At 38.4% G+C, this 15,881-nt stretch overlaps 3 protein-coding genes across 3 annotated transcripts; all 3 read left to right on the top strand.

The window, feature by feature from the left end:
- The first annotated feature begins 347 nt into the window (after positions 1-347).
- Positions 348-1,460, top strand: LOC132797646 (C-type lectin 37Db-like). Its single transcript, XM_060809405.1, has 2 exons — positions 348-578; positions 648-1,460. Exons 1-2 carry the CDS (start codon positions 512-514, stop codon positions 1,118-1,120), a joined length of 540 nt encoding a protein of 179 aa, XP_060665388.1. The 5' UTR covers positions 348-511; the 3' UTR covers positions 1,121-1,460.
- A 3,444-nt stretch (positions 1,461-4,904) lies between these two features.
- Positions 4,905-5,695, top strand: LOC132787724 (uncharacterized). Its single transcript, XM_060795007.1, has 3 exons — positions 4,905-5,101; positions 5,184-5,431; positions 5,486-5,695. Exons 1-3 carry the CDS (start codon positions 5,035-5,037, stop codon positions 5,657-5,659), a joined length of 489 nt encoding a protein of 162 aa, XP_060650990.1. The 5' UTR covers positions 4,905-5,034; the 3' UTR covers positions 5,660-5,695.
- Positions 5,696-6,020: 325 nt separating this feature from the next.
- LOC132787682 (fatty acid synthase) lies at positions 6,021-15,316 on the top strand. Its single transcript, XM_060794926.1, is given in 8 exon segments — positions 6,021-6,168; positions 7,110-7,344; positions 7,425-8,550; positions 8,552-9,131; positions 9,133-14,136; positions 14,620-14,715; positions 14,861-15,007; positions 15,063-15,316. Coding segments are annotated over 7 exon segments (7,245 nt in total). The 5' UTR covers positions 6,021-6,168; positions 7,110-7,157; the 3' UTR covers positions 15,168-15,316.
- Positions 15,317-15,881: the final 565 nt, after the last annotated feature.

Here is a 15,881-nt window from a genome sequence, read left to right on the forward strand (position 1 = left end):
GATTTATATACATGCATATAATATATATTATTATTAAAATAATGCAAAAATAATAACAATACAATGCGTAATTCTAAAGCATTATAGTTGACATTATTTTTAATAGCCATAATAGAATTGTGGCTTGTACAATTTGGATTATTTTCGTCACCTTAAAAATATGTTTTTTTGCTTTTACGGTAATAGCTAGCATTCTTTCTTGTGTTCTAATAAAATTCTGACTACCGTGCGTATGGCGTCATAAAATTCCTGACGGAGTTTCTAAATATTAATCAAGCTGAGAGTAAAATTGAAATATTTGCTTCTATTGGATATATACATATGTATTTATACATATCCGATAAAACCGCAGTAGAAGCAAATGTTTCAATTTTACTATATTTATCAATTGCTATTATTCACTCTTACTCATTGTGACTGCATAGGCACGCGGGTATAAAAGAAACCCAAGTTTATTGTGAACGACGGCTTCAACGGAGGTGGTACGCGGAGGTTTGTAATACGGAAAGTCATGGCTACTTATCTATTAATAATTCTTATTACTCTGGGATTATCAACGTCATGGACCGAATCAAAGAGTGCGTTTATCATGTTACCAATATTTTTAATAGTGTACTTATTGTCTATGTCGTATCCTATCCCCTTAGAGTGCGATCATAAATGTGAAAAGGTCGAGCTTAGTGTTGGAATACCAAAAGGACACAGTCAGAAACAGATATTTAAAAAAATTGGATCAAAGTATTATTCCATAATTGATGACCCAAAGACTTGGTACACCGCTGTTCATAGGTGCCACGCAAAAGGTGGTCAATTGATAAGTCTGACTGATAGTGTGACTCTGGCCGAAATAAGAAAAGCAAGCAAAAATATCAATTTCTGGATAGATCTCAATGATTTTGGCGAGCACGGCAAGTTCGTTTCCATATCGAGTGGCGAGGAAGCCAGTTTCTTAGATTGGTGTCAACATGAAACAAGTGCAAACGTAACATCTGGAAACTGCGTGAATATTGACAATATTAATTTCCCAAACCCCTGTTTAAAACTAGCTTCCTGCCTTGATTTTAATAGTTACATTTGTGAATCTCAAATTCCGAGAAGTATATCTATATATATCGAGTGATATAATTGTTTTTTTTTTTTTCTTAACTTAAAAATTAATTTGTAATCGTTAATGATTAACAGTAACCGCCCAAAAGTATGTAATAATTTTTTATAGAATCGAATGCCTAAGCTAATACAACTAAACATATAATACACATATTATACATTAAACACTGTTCCCAGATGAGTAAAATTTTGAAGTGCGGAAAAGTAATATATTTCACAAGTTCCACAAATTTTAGAGTGATCAATTTGGTAACCCTATGACACTAAATTTGGCACGGATATACAAAAAAAAATGAAAATTTATGGGCACTTCACTTATTTTTCTATTAAACAAATGCAATTATTAAAAAAAACAGATGAAATGTATTTTGTATGCCGACAATATCCCAAGCACATATTATTGTAACTTCATTTCAATATTTTTTATATTTTAAATTTCATATATAGTCTTTTGAATCTGCAATATAAATTAATGCTATTTCTCTGCCTCGAAGGCTTTCTTTTTAATTTTTTTTTAATTATTTATTTTTATGCTACTCTTCACTTTGCCGATATGAGTGCGGAATAATAGGTTGACTATTTCCATCCATATATGTACATTCCCGTATCGGAGTATCAATGCGCTTTAAAATTTGATTGTGATGGAATCTGCGGAACGAAATGTCGCCACAAAAATTTTGCTAGGCCGATCTTTTTTTATGCAGAAAAATGTACTATATGTAACGGAATAACTCAATTTTGCTTTAGCGTATAACACTTATACTATTTGGTTAGTGCTAGTACTATAAAATACATAAAATAGACACATGCATACGATTATATTTATATATTTTAAATTAATAGGCTTTTAGCAAATTATAGAAGCAAATAATAAACCATTAGAATCTTTAGATTATGAGTATGATTAATTCAAATGTTTCCTTAGCATGGAGCTAGACTTGATTTGAAATCAATCATAAACTCACAACATGCGATTCCAGTAAATTTAATTCTAAGTACAATTGTGCACATGAATATTCAATTAAACATAGTTTATAAGGTCGATGGCTTTTCAAATAACATTGCATTTTTGTAATGGTGTCTTACGCACTATTCATAGGGTCTCTTTATAGTTTAAATATCCAACACTCTTATACCCTTAGTCACATCAGACATTATGTAGAATTTGGCCTATATGCAATATAAAAACACGGAGAATGTTTTCTGAAATTTGAATCATAATCGCACATTTCAAGTATCTTTAGCAGCACATTTATCCAATCGACTTCTTTTTTTCAGTCCTTAATTTTTTATGAATTTTTGAAATTCGTGAACGTTACATCTATTGTTCATTAAATGACATTAACAAAACTAGGACTGCTGGTAAGTACTACAACTGCTGGTTTTGTAAAATGGAATCCAGTCTTGTATATTTTTTGGCGTAAATCGTATCAATTGTTCACAAATGCAATACGAGGAAATATATAAACATAAACAAGTAAGGGGTCAGAGCAAATTCATTGGGGAAAAGAAAATTTGTAAATAAGTTCAAAATTTTAAAATAAGTTTAATAATTATATTCTGCAGGAAATTTATGTCACAGGCATCTCTGATCCCATAAAGTATATATATTCTTGATCAGGCTCTGTCCATCTGTCTGTCCGCCAGTCCTAGATCTCAGAGACTATAAGATTGAGCGATATAATTTTTTTTTGGTAGAATTGCTATTCAAAATGGGTAACTCACAACCGAACACACTAGACGGTAGTTTTCTTACTTGTTTTAAAAAATAACATGGTGATTAGAAATGAGACATTGGTTACAAAAGCCAAACTTATCCGTATTTTGGTTTACGTCTCAAAAAATTGTAGGGACAGAGTGACGCAAGTGTTTTTGTGTTTCGAATATATGAGTGCTAGAATGTAATGCCGTAAACAGCACAGCAACAAGCCTGAGGTTCATCGACTAAGTTTTAAAGCTTCTGACGTATGCGGTTTAGTGTGCTGCAATTGTGTAGTGGTCAGGTAATCACAAATCCTACTTTGGCTCACCTTTAAGTAACCGTGAAAAGCGTTAAAGCTATACTGTGTTGGGCACCGTTATCAGCGACTTTTCTGTCCATCTGACTGTCTGTTCGTCAGTCCAGCTATCAACTGCATCAAATGCCCAAGGGCAATTGGACGTATTCGGGATACAAAATCACAAAATTATTCAGATCATAAAAGCATAAAAATACATTAATAAATATGAGCACTCCCGAGCACCAGCGATGAGAACAAACAACAATGCTCATTATCATCAAGAATGAAACTAAAGTAATGCTAGTTCGAATAACAATCAAAACAAATTCGAGCCGGCACACGCTTTTTGTGGCCTTTTTTGTATGTGGTGTAAATTTCCGCGGGTCTAATTTCGTGTCAGCGTCTGGCTGACTGGCCATTCACTGAGTTATCACTTATCAGTAATAGCCGCTGACTGTCGGGCCACTTGGCACGCGGCACGCGGCGCTCTACCGCTAATCACATCTCTCTCGCATGTGTTAGCAACGTTCCGTAGCTATGTTTAATGAGACATTTCCCCAATGTACGGTCTATCGCCTTATCAAGGTCAAGGCTTACCAAAATTAGTATTCTGCCGTCTGCTGTTGCCAACTTTATCAGCAACGCCCGCTGATCAGGTGAACTCACTTCAAGCACGCGTTTTATATTCTTTATTTTTTGTTTTGTTTTCGTTTTGTTATGCTTTATTCCCGGGATTCTACAAACTTGTTCCCAACTAGCCGTTGTTGCTGTGGCCTTGCAGACGTCTAGTCGAAGTCGATAGGAAAATTTTGGGGCTTGTCTACCTTCAAGCCAAATAGAATCTATGTCATCGATCTGTGCTGTTTTTTAGAGGCACCACAGCGCACATTGGAAAACTTTACTTCTAATTAGGGAAATTATTTTCACTACTATCAAACCTCTGTTTTTTAATGGTCTTCATTCCCCATTAAATCTGAGTTTTTTTGTCTGTACAAAAAAATAAAAGAGAAAAGAAAAGGTTACCCATATTTTTAAATAAATACACTTTAAATCAAAAGATCACCGTGTGTAGTAGACGGTGTCTAGTTTAATATATTGTTGGTTTAGAATCCAGTTATAGTAGATTTTACAAAGTATTTAAGTTCAACCTCGACTAGAGTAAAAACTATTTTTAATTTCTGCTTTTCGTATTTTACCATAGTAAAACGGTTTTGTTAAATCTTCCACAATCTCCTAAATTTTAAATTTAACTTTAGGGAGCTCAGATTGTGTTTCCTCTTTTCATTTATACTGTCAATTGTATTAGTAATTATTTAAATAGATAGTTTTAATATATGATTATAATATATGGTATTATACCGCACAAGCAAATACAATTTTGTACTTTAGTTTTAAGCCTTTTCTTTATTGCTGTCACTCACTTTATGATCTCAATACTAATTAACTTCCATGGGATGCGCGTGAAATCGACTCTCTTAACTTCAAACTCGTCATCAGTTCCGATATATCATTAATCGATCATTTCTAAAATGCAATTTCTAACACTTAATGTTTACTGCTATTTCCAACAGTAAATATGTATATTTGTCAGCATAAAACTTGAAATTTACAATATGCAATATTAGATTCCACCGTATATTTGATTCCGATTTTCGTTTAATGCATGCTTTTCTACATTTTTTGCGCTTAAAAGTTCGAGATTGTGCAATAACAATTAAAAAATGATAAGTATTTTGAGTCATAGTGCTCATGAAAAAGAAGTCATTTTCTGTAAATGATGACGGAGCTTCTCAATAAATATTCACAAACAAATCGTACGTAAATCAAGAAACACGAACTGAAATTTCAAACAATTTCAAATAGTCATAACAAATTTAAATATTACTAATAACTGTGACTTTGGTAAAGATTAACGTTTTATTATAAAATGGAAATTAACACAACATCGTTGCTGCCATATGTTTTAGATCTGCTTGGTCGCAATCCTGACTTGCGTGAGTTCGACTAAATAAGTACTCTTTCTTTAGAATCTAGAATTATCTTTAATTTTAAAATTATCTTATTTGTTTTAATCAGGCTCTACTACAGAGGATCTATGTGACCGTGTCAAGGATGCGGTCATGGAAGACGTGATAAGACCTTTTGGATCAGTACAGCGTGCAGTGGAATTCTCTATCGAACTGGGAATGAATATAGGACTTCTCTCGTTAGAAGATAATAGAGTGCGGCTACCATTCCGACCGACAGCGAGTGCTTCGGTCCAAGGGGGATCAACATTGTCGCCAGAAAACTCTCGCAAAGTTATGAAGGGTTTACCAAGAACGGTAGGGACGAAAATATCTAATATCTCAGCACTTGTTATGAACATTCATTTATAGATTAAGGCAGCTCGGGTTAGAAGGATTGCCAGTGTCCCAGGGAAAGCCAAAAAAGTGCGCAATGCGACAAGCCTCCTTGTCCACCCAGAACTGCGCGGTCCCGCAGGTGGACGGGTCAAAAAACTTGGCGTGACTTCGGTAAAACAACGAAGTGTTCGTGCCCGTAGACAATAAAGTTATGTATGTTTTGTTAATTTTGAACAATTTAAATTTTGAAGTTATTGAACTGGCAAATAGCAATTGGGTCAATATGGCGTCGCACGATCAAAAATAATTACTTAACTTGGGGCATTTGTGTAATGTAACCTGTCCTGGTTCCTGCAGCGCGTCGCAGTTTGCGTTTGTCTTCGATTTGATTTGATTCGATTCGAATTGTGATGCATATTTTAGCATGAAAATGAATTATTCAATGTTTTGTGGCGCAGTTGTTATGAGTTCGTGAGCGTGGCGAGCTTAGTATTTAGTATGGATATAGGCAATTATTTATGCAGTTAAGCCGACCAAGAGCATAAAATGAATGTGAAAAGTACGCGTCCCGTTCAGTGTGCCGTCGGATCAAGTCGGATCAATAATATCGTAGATAATAGAATCAATTCAATAATCCGCGTACGATAATATCCTTTTCGCTTACACTATAAACGGCTCTTCAAATTAAAAGGATATATTCAAAGCGTGCCTGCTTCGTGAGTGAAATTAATATATGCAATCAACCATCGTATATACAATTGACTGTCGTGTACTTTTCATAAAAACTGTTTGTTTCAAGTTGTGTTTTAGCAAAGTTCAAGACATTTGCTTTACAATTCGATTAGAATGTGGGGTGTTTTCAATTCTGTGATTCTTGACCATTGCATATCCAAAGTTCCAAAAGACATTTTCGATACAAATCATGTTTACAGCATATGGAACATACGTACTTATGGAAATTCTAAACAAGAGATATAGTGTCTAAATTGTAAAACTGAATACGAATATAAATACTACTTCAACAAATATTGAGCTTTTAAAATTTAGATATAATCAAAATAAAAAAAATTCTTAGTAATTTAACATATTGTTTTCTCAAACATAACGAATATTAATTTTAATCAATCATTAAGTTGGAATGAGTGAATTAAAAAAGATAAATACGATATATACGAATTGCAATAAATACGAGTTAACTCTAAAGTGAAAAATAAAAAACTAATATAGTTTCACACAAACATTTTTCTAGCATGTTTAATGTTAAAACTACTCAATTTAGTGATGGTATGTTCATTTTGTTTTTTTTTTTTGTTAATTTGCCATTTGCCTTATCAAATCATATACAAATCGACGTATAAATAAATATTTTTTTTTTAAATATACTCGTATATATTTTTTTGGGTGCAAATAAATGTATATGTAAACTTCATTCGTGCACAAATCCTTAAAATTAGTCGCATTGAAATTTTGTCTTAGGCTTCTTCTTACGATTAGGTTCGAGAATTTTATATAATTCTGTAGAGTTATGTATTTTATATATTCACATCTTATGACGTGAATATCCTACGAAAGCAAACTGCAGTCAATGAAACTTTTGTGATTGTAATGAACACAGTATTTATACAGCTGTTTTCTTGAAAATAAAACGGTCTTATAGCATTAACAAGGAATAGGACTCTGAACCATATTTGAATTAAAGCTTACAATGCCAAACAAGAAGAAAATCCAAAATCAAAAAGCAACAAATGAGGACGCAACTGTAATGGACGGTGACATTGTTATTTCGGGACTTTCCGGTAAATTTCCGGAAAGCAGTAATATAGAAGAATTCAAGCAGAATCTGATAAATGGCATCGACATGGTCACAGGCGATCCGCGGCGTTGGGAAGCAGGTAAATTGACGTAAAAGTTAAAATATAATGACACATTTACTTCAAAGTAAATTTTTTTAATGTGATTGTGTGTGCAATAGGCATTTATGGTCTACCAGAGCGTATGGCTAAGATGCGGGACGAGGATCTTGAGAAATTCGATGACACATTTTTTAGTGTCCACCAAAAGCAGGCGGAACTTATGGATCCTTGCATGCGCATGCTGTTGGAGTTGACACATGAAGCTATTATAGATGCAGGCATCAATCCCTCTGAGTTACGAGGCAGTCGGACCGGTGTCTACATCGGACTGTCATTTGTAGAGACTGAACATGAAATTCCCAACATGGAGCCGAGCAGCATAAATGGCTATTGCTTAACAGGCTGTGCCCGTGCCATGTTCGCCAATCGCATTTCCTACACCTTTGATTTCAAGGGCCCCAGCTTCATAGTTGACACCGCTTGTTCCAGCTCACTTGTGGCTCTCTCACATGCTTATACAGATATGCGAGCTGGCCGATGCGATTACGCTTTGGTCGCCGGTGTTAATCTTATTTTAAAGCCCATATTCGCTCTACAATTTCTGCGCTTGGGTATTGTCAGCCAAGACGGTGCATGCAAGACATTTGATTCCGCGGCGAATGGATACGCCCGTGCCGACACCTGTGCCGTAGTCTTCTTGCAAAGCGCTACACACGCAAAACGTATATACGCCTCAATTCTTAACGTACGCACAAACACGGATGGGTTCAAGGAACAAGGCGTCACTTTTCCCGATGGTCGCATGCAGCAGGAGTTACTGCGCGAAACATACGGTGAAATTGGCCTTAGCCCTGATCAGGTAGTCTATGTTGAGGCTCATGGTAGTGGCACACCCGTAGGTGATGATCAAGAAGCGAATATGTTGAGCAACTTCTTCTGCCGTCCCTCGCGTACGGCTCCACTACTGATTGGATCCGTAAAATCAAATATGGGTCATGCAGAACCAGCGTCTGGCGTGAGTGCACTGGCTAAGATGATCATAGCCATGGAAGAGGGTGTTATTCCGAAGAATTTGCACTACCGCATACCAAATCCTGCCGTACCAGCTCTTGTTGAGGGTCGACTCAAGGTAGTAGATCGTAATCTACCATGGCAGGGTGGCATTATTGGACTAAATTCCTTTGGATTTGGTGGTGCCAATGCACACGTTATTCTCAAGTCGCATGCCAAAAAACAAAATCCCTATCACAAGAAACAAGACATTAAAACTGGTCATCTGCTCCGGCCGTACGGAGCCAGCAGTCCAGCAGCTATTGGAATCGGCTGTCAAATATCGGAGCGATGACGAGTTCTTGACTCTAATCAATGACATTCATTCCCAGCCCATTCCATTACATCCTTATCGTGGTTTTGCCATCGTTAGTAGCTCAGTCGCTTCCAAAATGGAGATTATTCCGTATGAGGAGGAACAGCGCCCGATTTGGTTTGTATATGCTGGCATGGGGAGCCAGTGGGCTAGTATGGCCAAGGATCTCATGCAGTTGGATTTGTTTCAAAAGTCCATTCAACATTGTGCTGAAGTACTCGCTCCAATGGACTTTGACTTGATTGCAGTACTCACTGGGTCAACAGAATCCACTTTTGATAATATGCTTTACTCTTTCGTATCGATTGCTGCCGTCCAGGTTGCATTGACGGATCTATTAAAGGCATTGCACATTGAGCCGGCTGGAATAATTGGACATTCCGCCGGTGAGCTGGGAGCAGCATACATGGACGGATGTCTAACAGCCGAACAAACTGTACTTGCAGCTTATTGGCGAGGAAAAAAGCGTCCTTGACACACCAGGACTACCGCAGGGAAAGATGGCAGCCGTTGGGCTAAGTTGGGATGAAATTAAACAACAATTACCACCGGAATGCTATGCTGTCTGCCACAATAGTGATGATAACTGTACTGTGTCTGGGCCAGTTACAGCTATGGATGCAACCATCAAGAGGTTACAGGAATCAGGCGTTTTTGTTCGAACTGTCGGTTCTGGGGGCTACGCTTTTCACAGCAGATATATCGCTGATGCGGCGCCAATGCTACGAAAAAATCTAGAGCGCCTAATTACAGAACCTAAACAGCGATCTCAACGTTGGCTAAGTACCAGTGTTCCAGAGCAAGACTGGCAAACTCCGGCATGTCGCACGGCATCTGCAGCATATTTTATCAACAATCTAATATCACCGGTGCTCTTTAATGAAGCCATACGGCATATTCCGAAAAATGCCATTATTATTGAGGTTGCTCCCCATGGACTATTTCGGGCTATTCTGCGGTCACTTGGATCGAGGATAAGTTACGTCAGTCTCATGCAGCGCGGTCACGCCAACAATATGGAGTTCTTACTAAGTCAAATTGGTCAGTTATATGCGGTTGGTGGGCAGCCACAACTATTGCATATGTCGCTATCATCAGCAACGAATTATCCCGTCTCACGAGGCACGCCCATGCTGAGTTCATTAATTGGATGGGATCACCGGCAGAAGTGGAGCTATCCAAAGTTCAAGGGTGGCCGACAGGGCACCCAACAGAGTATCGAACTTGATCTAAGTAAGGAAGAAAATACATTTCTGGCAGGTCATACGATCGATGGACGCATTTTATTTCCGGCAACTGGTTACATAACGCTCGCCTGGATGATGCTGGCTCAGCAGCAGGATAGAGATTATCAACGCACCCCGGTTGTTTTTAGTGATGTAGTCTTCCATCGTGCTACCATTCTGGGACTGAGTGCCGCTTCAGCAGTAAAGTTAACCATCAACATCTTCCACGGGAAAGGTGACTTTGAGGTCAGTGAGGGTACAACTCTTGTTGCATCAGGAAAAATTCAGCTGATAGTTAGCCCACTGCAACAACAGCTCAATCTGCCAGACTTACCTGGTAGTGCCAGTGTGATTAAGCTCTGCACAAAGGATATCTATAAGGAGCTACGCCTTCGTGGATACGATTACAGTGGACTCTTCCAAGGCATCATAGACACTGACGTTCAGGCGGTGTCCGGTCACCTTTTGTGGATGGATAACTGGATTAGCTTCATGGACACCATGCTGCAATTCCGTATACTCAGCAACGATTTAAGAGAACTACACGTACCCACGTCAATTGAGCGCATTCTAATCGATCCGCTCAAACATTTCGAGATAATGAAACACCATCAGCAAAAGCCGCCCGTCTCGTGGTATCGCAACATATCCGTGATCAAGAGTGGCGGAGTTGAGATACACAACGTAAAGACGGCACAAACACAACGTCGCTCCGGCAATCAAAGTCTAGCGAGCTTAGAGAGATACACCTTTACACCATACAATCAGGCAACAGCTCCTCGAGGGGATCAACAACGTGCCAAGCTTATAGCGTTGACTGTAGCGATGCAGATGATAATTGAGAACAGCGGAGGTGCCTCCAAAATAAAGGGCGTCGAAATTGTCAACGCACGGAGTAATCCAGAGACACTCATTGGTCCCAAGCTTTTGGATATTATAGAGCGTGAACCAATAATGGTTGCCGAAATAATTGTGGCAACACCAGACAGTAATAATGAATCAGAACTGCGTACAGTATTGCAGGAATCTGGAGTTCGCGTCATTACGGCGGATCTCGCTGTGTCGACAGTGGAGCGACAATGTGATTTTGTCTATGTTCTCAATTTGTTGTCTACAACTTCAATGGGGGATATCCATTTACAACATTTAATGGAAAGCATTAAGCTGGAAAATGGCTTCATTCTGCTAGAGGAAAATGCAAGTATTTATAAAATCTCTGGACGGGAACGGTTACAACGCTTGCAGATGTTGCCTGTCCTAGAGCACGCATATGACAACGATCGTGTCGTGGTCCTTGCTAAAAGATTTATCGCTAAAGATCACTCTCAATGCACAGTTGTCCATTTTACAAATGATCATTTTAAGTGGATGGCCGATCTCAAGAGCTTGTTGACGAAAACCCAAGCAGATCAACGTATCTACTTAGTTGCTCATGGAGAACCTAGTACAGGAGCTCTAGGATTTGTAAACTGTCTGAAACGTGAGCATCCTGGAAAAAAGATACGATTGTACATGCTCCCAGATTCTGGATTACCGCCGTTTGCACTTACAGATCCTTTTTATCAGGATCAGTTAGATAAGGATTTATCGATAAACATTCACCAAAACGGAAATTGGGGTAGCTACCGTCATCTTCCTATGGAGGCTCATCAACCACTGCTAACTGTAGAGCAAGCCTATGTCAACACATTAATTAAAGGTGACCTTTCCTCACTTAATTGGATCGAAAGTCCCCGTACTATAAATCAAATCCAAAATCAAAGTAAATGGGAACCTTGTACAGTATATTACGCTCCTCTTAACTTTCGAGACATAATGTTGGCATCTGGAAAGTTAGGAGTCGATGCACTGCCAGGAGACTTGGCTCATCAGGATTGTGTGTTGGGCCTGGAATTTGCAGGTCGTGACTCGCATGGCCAACGGATCATGGCCATGGTTACCGCCAAGTCCTTAGCTACGAATTGCATGGCCAACAAAAATCTTCTTTGGAACATACCGGACAATTGGACAATGGAAGAAGCTTCTACAGTGCCCTGTGTCTATGCTACCGTCTATTATGCTTTGGTAGTGCGTGGACAAATGAAGAAGGGCGAACGCATCCTTATTCATGCTGGATCTGGTGGTGTGGGTCAGGCTGCCATCTCCGTGGCCTTACATCATGGACTGACGGTCTTTACCACAGTCGGCAGCAAAGAGAAGCGAGAATTTCTGCTGAAACGATTCCCCAAGCTGCAGGCACGGAATATTGGAAACTCGCGAGACACATCCTTTGAACAGTTGATAATGAACGAAACTTCAGGTGAAGGTGTAGAGTTGGTCCTAAACTCACTGTCTGACGATAAACTACAAGCATCGGTTCGCTGCTTAGGTTTAAATGGTCGTTTCTTGGAGATTGGAAAATTTGATCTGAGTAATAATAGTCCATTGGGTATGTCTGTGTTCTTAAAGAATACGTCGTTCCATGGCATTTTGCTAGACAGTGTCATGGACGGTGATGAAGAAATTCAGAAGCATATTGTCTCGCTTGTGCAAAATGGAATTCAGAACGGAGCTGTTTTACCTTTACCCATTACGCTATTCACCGATCAGGAGATTGAGAAGGCATTCCGCTTCATGGCATCGGGCAAACATATTGGCAAAGTTGTCGTTAAGGTTCGCAACGAGGAGCAGCAACTTTCACTCCCTAAGCCGCGACTAATCAACGCTATTCCTCGTACCTATATGCATCCCGAAAAAAGCTACATACTAGTCGGAGGATTAGGCGGCTTCGGCTTGGAGTTATCCAACTGGTTGGTAAATCGAGGGGCGCGTTTTATTATTTTGAACTCTCATTCTGGTTTGAAAACCGGATATCAAGCCCTCATGATTAAACGCTGGCATGAACGCGGTGTTAAAGTGGTTATAGATACAAATGATGTCTGCACAGATGCGGGATGTAGGAAACTGCTCGAGAGCAGCAACAAAATCGCGATGGTGGGGGGTATTTTCAATTTGGCTGCAATTCTTAGAGACTCAATGTTTGATGATCAAACCATGAAAAACTTTGAGGTAGTTGCAGCACCCAAAATATCCATAACCAAACACCTTGATCATTACTCACGCAGCATGTGTCCGGCTCTCGAGCACTTTATTTGTTTCTCAAGTTTGGCAGCTGGGCGTGGAAATCCGGGTCAAACAAACTATGGCATGGCGAATTCAGCTATGGAGCGTATTTGTGAGAAGCGTCAGGTGGAGGGGTATCCAGGTACAGCCATACAATGGGGAGCGATTGGTGATACAGGGCTTATTATTGAGCACATGGGCAATAACGATACTGTCATTGGGGGAACCTTACCCCAACGAATGAGCAGCTGCCTCCACACCTTAGATATCTTTATGCAACAACCACATCCTGTGCTGGCATCCATGGTGCTAGCCGAAAAACGTAAAGCGGAAGGATCAAGCCGTCAAAGTCTCATCGCAACAATCGCCAAAATAATGGGTTTGCGCGATGTGAATAGTATTCAGGACAAGACGACACTCTTTGACTTGGGCATGGATTCGTTAATGAGCACAGAGATAAAGCAAACACTTGAGCGAAACTTCGATTTGGTTCTGTCAGCTCAGGAAATCCGTCAGTTGACATTCAGTGCCTTGAGACACATTGATTCATCTGCGGCACAAGAACAACTTACAGCCACATCGACAATTGCAGATGTGATTGCTACTAATCATTCAAATGCGACGACCATTGACGACCAAAGTGATGAAACCCGCAACGTATTCGCCAAGGAAGTATTACCCCAAAACGTACTTGTGCGACTGCATTCCATGGCGACGAAAGAGTCTAGTAAACCAGCCGTATTTTTCCTTGCACCAATCGAGGGCTTCACAATAGCGGTTGAGGCACTTGCTGTTTCGCTTAGCTGTCCAGCCTATGGACTCCAGTGCACAGAACAGGTGCCTTTGGACTCGATAGAAGCTTGTGCCGCGTATTACTTGCAACAAATCCAGAAAATACAACCAAGAGGCCCTTATAACATTGTGGGCTACTCTTATGGTTGTCTCCTGGCCCATGCAATTGGTGTGGCTTTGGAACAGCTAAGATTTAACGTGAAAGTCATTATGCTAGACGGTGCCCCCACTATGGCGAGTGGATATGTTCAGGAGGCCAAGAAGCAGACTGATGATTTAAATAGGCAGCAATCCATGACACTAGCTTACTTTGGAGCACTACTTGCCGATGTCGACTACAATCAGGTAAGTTGATTTCATTCTTAGCAGATACCAATTATATGTATTATAAGTCCATATAATGCCCATCCAAATAATGCCGTCTCACTTTTATTAAAATTCTAATTCTGTTTGGAATATTAGTTTACTCATGGGATTTTTCAAAATAGAGTAATATTATGTTTATACGTTAAATTATAAAAAAAAATAATAATAATAAATAAATTAAAATGCTTCTAATTATTTTGTAATATATATTCCCGGAATGTAATGCACATTTACAGATCAGTTTAAATGTTACAATCAAACAATAAGGTCTGTGTGATTGGCGAAAAATTTAAGTTGGGTTTGAGCTTTTTATAAAACCGTTTTTAGTAATTATTACATAGAGCTAAGTCTTTCGTAAAATTAAATTACAAACATTTTTCTTTTTTTTTAATGACTTGTTTTCTAATAAACATCAAGTTTTTAACTACATTGAAATATTTCGAAAATATAAATCTATTACAGCTTCTTCAGATCCTTGACGGACACAAGACGTGGACCTTGAAGTTAGATAAACTAGCGGATACCTTAGCAACATACACTCAACAATCAAAAGATGTGGTAAGTGCATTGCATTTGGTCCATACACAATTACAATTGTATGGAAGAAACCTAAACATAGTTTGTATTTAAAGAACACTTGAATACTTAGTATTTTTCTATTAATTAATGTTAACCTAATTTCTTATGTCAACTATTTTCATAGATCAAAAAAGCTGCTTGTATGTTCAAGCAGAAACTTCTGTTATCTGAGAGCTACCAAGGAGTGCAGCAATTTAACAGCGATGTGGTACTTATTAAATCGGCGGAAAATAATGCTATAATGTCGCAAGATGACTATGGTCTTAAAGAGGTAAGCGATGCAACTACAAACAATTGAAAATATAAAAACTAATTTATTTCCATAGATTTGCAGTGCCCAAATTGATATGCATGTGGTAGAAGGAACACACCGAACCTTCCTAAAGGCGGTCAAAACATTCCAGATCGTCGAGAGGGTTTTACACAAATAGTGCCATTAATTGCGTTTACTTTTATTGACATAATAGTTTTAGCTTAGCACGTATGCCCCAAAAAAAAGCCACAATACATTAGATTGTTAAGTTTCTTATTAAATTTAATTAAAGTAAAAATTGTTTTTTTTTTCTGTTATGACCTTGCATGTTATTGTTCTACCGATGATTCATTAGGAAAATTCATAAGAATATTTCTGATAAGCAAAACTTTAAAAAAAAACACACTTTTTAAACACATTCATAGTACAAGTACTTTTTATCAGCACCATTCATCTATGGGACGACTATTAATCAGCCCACTAATGTTTATGGTTTTGTCTATCACTTCATATAAAATTTTTCAGTACATACATACATATATATGTACACACTTACTGTGTTTGCACATGTTTGTATTTAAATGTGTGTATGTGATTGTATTTATAAATTTAAAAAATGTGGTCTGATTCTGATGTCTGCGATTTCCAAAGTATCACGCATCAAACGCAAGTAACGGCTGTTAACTATTATTGCTGTTAAATTCTGATAATATTACTCAACATAATATGTTACGAAGGGCATAAATAACAGCGGCTGTAAATGAGCAGCCCTATAATGGAAAATGTTAACAGCAAAATATGAGCTTTTTATGCTTATCTCGCTTGCCTCCGTTGGCGTTTCTGCAAATGTCGACTCTCTTGCTCTCACTGCGCACAGCAAAAGAGAAGCTTT

The sequence above is a fragment of the Drosophila nasuta genome, chromosome 2L (genome assembly GCF_023558535.2).
Source record: "Drosophila nasuta strain 15112-1781.00 chromosome 2L, ASM2355853v1, whole genome shotgun sequence".
Taxonomy (NCBI): Eukaryota; Metazoa; Arthropoda; class Insecta; order Diptera; family Drosophilidae; genus Drosophila; species Drosophila nasuta.